The sequence below is a fragment of the Fulmarus glacialis genome, unplaced genomic scaffold (assembly GCF_000690835.1).
Source record: "Fulmarus glacialis isolate BGI_N327 unplaced genomic scaffold, ASM69083v1 scaffold5470, whole genome shotgun sequence".
Lineage (NCBI taxonomy): Eukaryota > Metazoa > Chordata > Aves > Procellariiformes > Procellariidae > Fulmarus > Fulmarus glacialis.
This window is the reverse complement of record NW_009188223.1, coordinates 35,600-45,081: the sequence shown is the minus strand read 5'-3', so window position 1 is coordinate 45,081 and position 9,482 is coordinate 35,600. Positions and strand designations below refer to the sequence as shown.

The window sequence follows — 9,482 nt, the reverse complement described above, 5'->3', positions numbered from 1 at the left end:
AATGAATGCGCAGAAGGGAGGGGCATACGCCCAGACCTCCTAAACAAGGAAGTGAAACTGAGGGGTTTTTTTCCTTTTTAAAGGCTTAAAGCTACCAGTCTGTGACACAGCCTTTAGGGTCCTCCTCTGTTTTTGTAGAGTATCCCCTTAAGAAAAGACAAGCCTCTGGGAGTGCAGGGAGGGGAAACTATCCCCATCTTGTGAAGAGACTTCCTCAGTGCACACATCCCAAGCATCCCTCCCGAGCACCCGTTCCCTACCTGTTGCAGTCCCAGACAAAATTCTCATGTTAAGCAGATTCCAGCCTCTCCTCTGGGATTTACTTATCTCCAAAAAGCGTCATGTGTTTAATGATGTTTACTGCCTGATTACTTCATATGATCACACTGATGTCCCAGCAACCAGAATCATGTTCTGTTAAACTGAACTTATTGGATGAGAGCCAGCCAGCTGTAGCCCAGCTCAGCATGTGTTAGTGTTACAGTGCAGGGATTCAAATCCGCCAGACTTAGCTGGAGCAGGGGGCGGGGAGGGAAAGCAGGCTTCGCTTTTCAGAGCGAGCTCAAGTCCACACCCATCAAACCCCTTCCCTCTCAAGTCAGCAATAAACTGCCGGATCCGGGTTGCTGAGTGTAAATTCCCCTGTGGAGTTTAACAGGAGCCAGCTGCGCGCCCTTCCTCGGCAACGTGAATCCTCCCGGCTGCACCAGCCTCCCTCCCCTCCTCCAGCCTTTCGAGACCTGGATGCTAGTAAAACAAAATGACGTTATATACAGGTTTATAGTGGCGAGCCTTCCCGCTCCCTTGATGCATACAAATGCTTCCAGACCCAGAACAGATGAGTAACTGGTGCCCTGCGGCGAGCTCTGCCGTGTCTGACTGCAGACCTTGCCTGCCTCCTGCCAGAGAGCTGATGGGATTTCTGGACGGACCCTCTTGGAAGTTGTCAACAAAGACGCTTACAGCCAAGCTGCTGGTGGCATTTGAAGGGGGAAGAGGAAGGCTGCGGTCCCATGAGCCACAGACAGCATCCTGCAGAGGATGTGCTCCCCTCCTGGGATTTCACTCTCCCGTGGTTCTGAGTAGCCTTGGCAGGCTCCACAGGCTGCAGGGTGCCTGGACAGCCTCAGCTGGAGACCGCTGCCTTCCCTCCGTGCTCTGGCACAGCTGCTAGGAGCTATCGGTGTGATTGGGACCAAGAGAAAAGCGTGCCATTGGCATGCGATTACTCCTGCTAAGGGTTGCCCAAAGGCAAAGCATGTATCCTGCACAGGTAGCAAGCCAAGGGGCTGGACCTGCAGGAACACCTGGGGACCCTGTGGCTGCAGGTTACACCCAGGGCTTTGCCACGGGGTCCAAGCGGGCCGTCCAGCTGTGCTGACAAGGCCAAGAGTATGGCCAGCAAGTAAGTGGGCCACAGTGCAGCCCAAAATATAGCTGCTGTAGTGGTGGAGCCGTCTTCTGCGTTCCATGGCTGTGTGCTGTCTATGCTGGACAGTATGGCCCCTGTGCGTTCAGACCCGTGGCTTTCCCATGAAAGAGAATAAACTCATTTCTCCAATGAGAGGCAGTGACATGTAAGACCCCATGTCTGTGTGGTATTTCCCATCAGGGCACTGGAGGAGCAGATGCTGGATTAAGTGGAACCCATCTCTTGTCACATGTGTGTGGGTCAGGATTGTCTTTCAAAACATGGCCTCCTGTTATGGGTTACTGCTCCTGAAGCTGGAAAATGGGATCAGAAATTTGTGAAAGCCCCTAGTAATTACAGAGATCAATCAGGGAACAATTGAAAGAGCCCTGATTTCTAGGAAGCACCACTCATCTCCTGACTGGCCATTGCCCTTGGTTGTGTTTCATCTTCCAGCACTCTCTCCAAGTGTTGCCACGCTACAGTGGCCCTCCTGTACCCCTTCACCTGGCAGCACACCTACATCCCCGTGCTGCCGCCTTCCATGATCGACATCGTGTGCTCGCCCACCCCCTTCCTCATCGGCCTGCTCTCCAGCTCCCTGCCCCGCCTGAAGGAGCTCCCAGTGGAGGAGGTGAGCCATGCACCCACACCGCAGCCTTGCTCTCGGTTGCTTCCAGTGGACTGAGTTGTCTTCTGTCCCGGAAAGACTGCTCTTGAGAGTCTGCCTTGGCAGCTGGCGGCGTGAAGGAGCTGAGGTCTCGTCCTCTGGCTCCTGCGAGCGTGGGGTGAGGGAGGAGGCGGACATCCCCCGGGGAGGCTTGTCTTGGGAAGGCAGGGGGCTGGAATCTCCCTATGGGGCTGCTGTGGGTAGGAGGTGATTTTATAAAGTTACTGTTGGTTTCTGGATAGTGTTGTCTAGGGGCTAAGCGCAAAGTCTGCCAGGCTTGAAGTATGATTGCTATAAATTGACCAGGATAGCTGCCCCTCTAATTAACACAGGTGCCTAATAAAATGAATAAATAATTAGGAAGACCAATTCATGGTGTGCAAGGGTGAATGCAGCAAGGCTGAATGTGGTCGGGGAGGCATTTCTATCCCTGCCCACCCAGGGCACGGCGGTGTGGCGCAAGGGGAGAAAAGACGGAGCTCTGACCCCGACGTGGTGGTAAGGAGCAGTGGGCTGGGCTTGGAGCACAGCCTCCTGCTGTCCAAGCTGTTCTGTCGTTTGCGGTGAAGTCGTTAGAAAGCCGCAACAAGGGCTCTGTTCTTGGCTCGCACTGGGTGCCTGCTCCAGCTGCAGTGGTGGGTAGGAGGAGCAGGGGCAGGGCTGAAGTGTTTCATCCAGAGCAGTGACAGATTAAGATAAACTCTGAGGATGGAAATAATGACTTCCCCTTTTTATTCTTACTCTCTCATTCTTAGGTCCTCGTCGTTGACCTTGTAAATAACCGGTTTCTGAGACAGGTGAGCAGAGCTATTTCGTATCCTTCATCTTCTATCCCCTTCTTCCATCTCACCTTACCTCCATCTGTGTTTGCTGACCTGCCTGGCTGGCTGGATCGCTTACTCTCCACGCAAACTGAGGCACGATTTGTGGTTGGCAGTGTCACAGGGTTTGCTGTGTACGTATGTAATATGAGAGTCCCAAATCACAGCTGTTGAGGACAGAATCATTGTGCATTCTTTCTCTCTCTGTTTTTTTTTTAAAGGGGGAAACAGTGGCACTTGAGCACTGTGGGTCCTTAAGTGGCATCCTGTAAGGCTGAGGGCAAAGCCGGAAAGCCTCAGCTTAGCACTGTCTGCTGGGGAGCAGCACGGGCTCTTTCAGCCTGTGCCTGTCAGTCCCGCTCCTATCGCATACCCAGCCCTGAGCGGGGAAGGGAGCCTTGATGATTTCTTCAAATCCCTTCCTGCCCAAGGAGCTTGTGATTCCTCACTCCTTGCACTGGATGGGTCACAAATAGGAAGCTGGTAAACGGGAACCTAACAGTTGCTCTGCAGATGAGATTGCCTGCTGATTTTTACTGCCCTTTGTCGTGGAGAGGAGAAGCGGGATACTGAAGAGAAGAGGATAGAGGAGCAAATGTGCTCCTGCCCCAGGAAGCTAGTTTTGCCCCCAAGCTCTTCAGCAGATCGCTGAGCAGTGCTGGCTGCGTGGTCTCTGCTGTGCCTCAGGTCCCGCGGGTGGGATGGGAGAAGCGCACCTCCTGCTGCAGGGAGTAGCGTGTGGGTGAAGGCCACTCCTTCGGTGCAGTTCTCACTTGCCAGCTGCCTTAGCTGCAGGGAAATGCTTTACCTTACACCTCTCTTTTGGAGGTTTAAGCTAAATCACGCTGTCTCAGCCAGGGCTGGTAGGAGCTTGCACGCAGTCACCTGCAGTTCCTTGGTCTGCAGGAACTCGTTACGCCCCCGTAACTCGATCAGTGCCTGAGCAGAGCTGAGCAGGGGGTTGTGCTCACCTGGCTGCACTCCAGCATTGTTCAGATACGTCCTCTTTGTGGTGGTGTGAGTGCTCGCAGGCAGACCATGGGGCTACAGGTGAGCACTGCCCAGTAGCCTCTTGGATCGGACACCTGAAATTCTTCCAGAATAGGAGAATATTTGGAACAAGATACCCCCTTTCTCTTTTCTCTCATGCTTCTTGATAATCCTGCACTGGGAGGTGCTGGGAATGTGCCAAGCATATTACGCCTTCTCCCTCTTCCTCTCTTCACGGTTCATTTTTAGTGCTCCCCCTGCCGTGCTGGGGACGGGATAGGAGCTGGCGAGAAGGGCAGGGGCTGGCTGTGTCCTGGCCCCAAGCCCTGAGAAGGTGGCTCTGTTTTGCAGATGGAAGATGAGGACTCCATCCTCCCCCGCAAGCTGCAGGCTGCCCTAGAGCACATTTTGGAGCAGAGGAATGAGCTGGCGAGTGACAAGGAGGAGGGTCCCGTCAATGGCAAGCAGGGTAAAGCACGGTTTCTTTCAGCTTAAAACCATGTCTCTTCCTGCCCCTTTTTCTCCTGTTGCTTCTTAGGGGAGAACTAGGCTTGTATTGAATTTAACACCACAGAAATTGGAGGTAGGTGAGCATTTTAGTTGAAACTGTGTTAAATACTCCATTGCACCAGGGGACAGTTCTCTTTGTGTGAAGAGAAACAGTATCTACCCCTTCCTGGCTCTGCCCATCCTTCTCTTACAGCTCCAGGGACCACCTCTGCTCCTTTCGGGGGGTGTCCCACAGGCCTCTCTCTGCTGCCGACCATGTGAGTGATGCAGGCTCCTCTGGGGGACAGTCCACCCGCAGAGCTGCAGTCTTGGAAGTGGCCGTGCGGCTCACAGGCAACTGGGCTGAGACAGCTCTTTGGGGGGCAGTATGGGCATCTCCTGGTTGCAGGGGAGCTGAGACAAAGCTTGGTGGCTTTCAAAGTAGTAGCAGCTCAGTCCTCTTCCATGGCAATCGCTTCCTAGGATGCTGTCTCTTGAGCAGCTTTTTCTGCTCAGGCTAGATCTTCAAAAAGCCAGGGAGTTTGTGCCCAGGGCTTTCCCTAGCATGTCCTTACAGCACTGTCCTCACTGCTGCCTCTTTCTTTTCTCCTTAGAGACCAGCCCTTTGAATGAGGTGGTGTCCGAGGCCTTTGTCCGTTTCTTTGTGGAGATCGTGGGCCACTACTCCCTCTTCCTGACCCCCACCGAGCGAGAGGAGCGGACCCTGCAGCGCGAGGCTTTCCGCAAGTCTGTCTCCTCCAAGAGCCTCCGACGTTTCCTGGAGGTCTTCATGGAGACGCAGATGTTCGGGGGCTTCATTCAGGAGCGGGAGCTGCGGAAGCAGGGGGTCAGAGGTGAGGGGCTCTGCCTGGGGTCTGCAGTCATGGAAACTCCGCTGTTGCTCCCATGATAGCCCAGCGGTGCTCACCAGCCGCCAGCTCTATCCCCAGGACCGCGGCTGGAGGCTGCAGTGTCCATGCAGGGACACCGGGAGGGATGTGGTAGGGACGCGCCAGCGCAGGCTGATGGTTTGTTCTGACACCTCTGTGCAGCCTTCAAGAAGTCACTCGGGGATTTTTTGTCTCTGTTTCCTTACCTTTCCAAAGGGGAGCATCACCTCACAGGAGCGTGGTGAAACATAGTGTTTGCACAGTGCATGGGAACCGGCTGATGGAGAACAGGGGTTTTTTGTGCACGATCTGGTAGTTTCTCGTTGAGGTTGGGGTTACAGCCACCCTTCACTGCTGCAGTAAGGGACATAAGCAGTATCCGCCATGTGTGTGCCTCTTCGTTCCATGCTGAATTCCCACCAGGACTGTCACAGTGCACTGCTGGAATGACTTGCAGTCCCTCACGTCCCCTTCCCGTGTCTAGAGGAAGAACTGGCTGAACAGGTTATGGCTGTTTTGGCTAGTAGAAAATATGGATGCTCATGTCCTTCCCAGAGCTGCTTATGTTGTTTCATTCCTGTTATCCCACAGTCCCGAGGGCTCTACTGGCAACTGAAGTTTCTCATCCCTGCTGCTGCTTGGTGCTGGCTTAGCAGTTTCCTCCCAAGCACTCATGAGCAGCAGACACTTGAATAGGTGGCTGAGTAAAAGAGATTTTGCAGCATGGTAAAACCCGTGTGACGATTCCTCAGATGATCTCACTTTCTGGACTTAGCCGCGTTCGTAGCAGAATGAACAGAGGTTTTGTTTCTCCCTGTGTGAGATACGAAAGCTCAGTCAGCCTTGCAGTAGGGAGGGAGGAGGCAAACCAAAGCTCCTGCCCCAGATCTGGGCTCAGCTGGTGGAGGAGGTGGGGTGAGTTGTTCCCTCTCATGTGCAACAGTTTCTCGGTAAGCTGGGACAGTGTGCTTTCAGATGGGCATTCTTACTTTTATTTATAGGGAAGCAAAATAGAAGTTGTTGACTTCTTTCTTTCTGCAGGTCTGTTTGAGGTACGGGCTCAAGAGTACCTGGAAACACTTCCCAGTGGGGAGCAGAGTGGAGTCAATAGGTTCCTGAAAGGCCTGGGTAAGGAACGAGCAAAACCTTTGGCTTCTCAGGAGGCTTAGGCTTCTTATTGCCTTCAGGTTTGGCAGCAGAGAAGCTGCTGAAGGGTGGCAGGACTCTGCTAGTGACTGCATGTGCTCTGAGCCTTGAGTGATCCGTGCCCGGCCATGGATCCCTGCTCTGGCACACTGTTGGCTCTGCCCGCTGATCTGCCACTTGTCTGAAGGCTGATGGAGAACCAAAGTTTGGGCCATGAGCTATGTCTGTGTCTTCCAAAGGGGATGGGCCGGTCTGAGGAAGCAATGGAGCAACCAGTGACTTGAGGGTGGTGGATGCAGTTCCTGATGGGGGGAGTGACACAGTCTCCATGGCCTTCAGGTTTGCCCTAGGGGATCAGCAGTGGGAATCGCTCAGGAGTATCCTACTATTGAATCCATTTTCCACTGTAAGAGGAGCTAGATGAGAGCTCCAGACTGAGGTTAGAAGTCCTTGATAAGTCATTGGGCACCATGGCTAAGAGAGTTTGATCTTCTGTTCAGATCGCATCCCTGGCCCTCGTGTCTTTTCTTGGCCGTTTAAGAGCAGCAGTGTGTGTGGGGCTGGTGTGCCGTGCCTCTTACCTACACGTGCTCTGGCCAGGTGAGCTTAGTAATAACGTTCACCTTCCAGGACTGCTGGGCAAATGGGGTCTGGAGGGTGTGCCTGGGGGCTTGCAGGCTGCAGCGCTGCTTCCAGGGGGTGGGCAGAGGCACGGCCTGCTCTGCAGGCACCTGCTTGAGCTTTGCAGGGCAGGTGGCTGTGGGTAAGGACCCAGGGCTGGCAGCAGGGGTGATTCTCTGCATAGGCTTGCTCAGCCAGTGGTGGTGAGGAATGACACTTGTTTTGCCTGTCACTGAGGGAAGTCCGTTTTTCTTTCTCTGTCTCTCCAGGTAGCAAAATGAAATTCCTCCACAAAAAGTAAGAGCGAAGCACATCCTTGTTCCACAGAAGAGAATGGCCTTACCATTTAACAGCAATAAATCAGACTATTATCAACCATTCCCATTCGGCCTGCTCCCCGGAGCCAACAGCCATGGGCGAGCTGACCACGGCCAGGACGCGCTCGCACAGACGTGTGGTGCCGCAGGAAGATTTGATGGCTGTGGGGCTGCTGGGACAGGTTTCTGGATATCTACAGTACCATGCACTGGACCAAGGACTCTCTGAACTCTGCACTAGCACGTTGCAGGCGTCCCAGCGGATTGGATCTCTTAGCTAGTCAATTCTTTGTTTTGTTGTATTTTTCTATTTATATGGGGGTTAGAACAATTATTAACCGATGACTCTTGCCCTGCCTCCTCTCTGCCTGGTGCTGCAGGAGGCCAAAGCGGGACTCCCACGGGACTGTGCAGGCAAAGCTCGGGCATGGAGGAGGGGAGGAACAGAGATGTATGGAAATAGGTCTCCGCAAAGCGAAGACACGCTGAGGGCTGCAGGGATGATGTGGACTGACCGGGAGGAGCTTCCAAGCAAGGGAGAAGGGTGAGGGGGAACCACTAAACCTACTGAGGACTTAATTGGCCAGCCAGCTCCTGGGGTGGCTGTGCCAGGAGGTCCTGGCACGAGGAGAAGCCTTTCCTTACACAGTGTAATTAAAAGCGAGTGGTGTAAAAGGCGTGCGGACCCTTGGTGTTTTGGGGAGGGGGATGAGCTGTGTCTGCCCACCGGCCCACATGGCACCGAGCCTGAGCCAGAGAGGACATCTACCAGCTGAGCCCTTGGCTTGGCCGAGCCCTTGGCTTCCCCGTGAGCCTCGCAGCCTGGGTGGCCTCGTTCCCTTGCCTGGCTGCTTGCAGGGGGAGCCCAAAGTGGAGCTCACCTGCAGGGTCTCACCGGGGAGACCGCTTCCCAAAGGTCGGGTGGGCTCTCCTCTCCCATCTCAGGTGTTGCTGCCAGGGAGCGCAGTAGAAAGCAGGCAAGGGGAGCCTGCCTGCTGCTGCCTTCTGAGCTCCTGGCTGGGGAAGAGGTAGGATCTGCCATTTCCCCCCTCCTGCTCACCTCTCCTCTGTCTGTTTTGGTGAGGGGGAAAGGTGGGGTGGTGACAGGGAAGGCGCGTGGAGGTTGAGGGGAGGTGAGGGCTCTTTCCAATTGGTGCAAAAGCTGTTTCCCTTGCACTGCTTGTGAGGGCAGAGTCAAGAGCAGCTGGAGCATCCTTGGGTCTCCTCTGCTCCTCAGAGAGGAAGCCAGAGGGTAGCTCTGCTATGGCCTGGAGGGAAGTCTCTTCCCCAGCTCTCGGGGGTTGCAGGGTGAGAGCTGCGTGTGGGTACCTGTGCTGTGGGCAGCCGTGCTTCACTGGGCTACACAGGGCTGCCAGAGGTTTTGAAAGCGGTCCGGGTGCCCCTGTGGTCAGTGGGTTTTCCCAGGCGAGAGGCCTTGTTGACCAGCAGTGGGGTTCACAGGAGCTCACCTCCACTCGGTAACGGAGAGGGAGCTGTGGGTCCAGTGCTGCTCTGTGAATCTCTTGAAGCCTGCGTTTCCAAAGTTTCCTACAGCGGCAGCCTCTTCCTTTTCTGTGTTTGAGGACAGAGGAAATGGGTTGTGAGGGGTGGTGGCAGGAGCGGGCAGCTGGGTGGGTGGAGAGGCGGCGGGGTGAGTGCTTGGAGAGGTGGTGCTTCGTCGGCTCCCAGTGTAATGGGGCTTGTTATGTCTGTGACATGTGCCACTATCTGGGGACCAGATAAGCTGGGCACATGGCTCTAGATGGCCCTGCTTGAGCAGGGGGTTGGCCCAGATGACCTCCAGAGGTCCCTTCCCACCTCAACCCCTCTGTGGTTCTGTGGTGAGCACCATAGATGCAGGACAGCAGTAGTGCCATGCCAGGCGGGGGGCAGGTAGGCAGCACGTGCAGCTCTACGCTCCCCAACTCAACTGTCTGCGGGGACAGTTGAAGCAGCGATAGAGGGGGTCAGAGAAGCCAGCAGCATTTATCTCCCCCCAGGGGTCAGGCTCCCGCAGGGGTGGCCAGGCAGGGGCGTGGGGGGCTGCCCCTCAGGCGTACTGAGCACAATTGGCGCTACTTAAAGCCAAGTCTGTCACAGGAGGTGGTGGTGGCCCGGGAAACTGCG

At 55.0% G+C, this 9,482-nt stretch overlaps 1 protein-coding gene across 1 annotated transcript in view; it reads left to right on the top strand.

Moving 5' to 3' along the window:
- DENND2A (DENN/MADD domain containing 2A) overlaps positions 1-8,033 on the top strand; it is a 37,707-nt gene extending 29,674 nt beyond the window's left edge. Inside the window, exons 14-19 of the mRNA XM_009577745.1 lie at positions 1,868-2,045; positions 2,837-2,878; positions 4,244-4,361; positions 4,996-5,235; positions 6,313-6,399; positions 7,308-8,033. Coding sequence (XP_009576040.1) covers positions 1,868-2,045; positions 2,837-2,878; positions 4,244-4,361; positions 4,996-5,235; positions 6,313-6,399; positions 7,308-7,339 — 697 coding nt within the window. The 3' untranslated portion in view covers positions 7,340-8,033. The remainder of the gene's footprint in view (positions 1-1,867; positions 2,046-2,836; positions 2,879-4,243; positions 4,362-4,995; positions 5,236-6,312; positions 6,400-7,307) is intronic.
- The last annotated feature ends 1,449 nt before the right edge of the window (positions 8,034-9,482 follow it).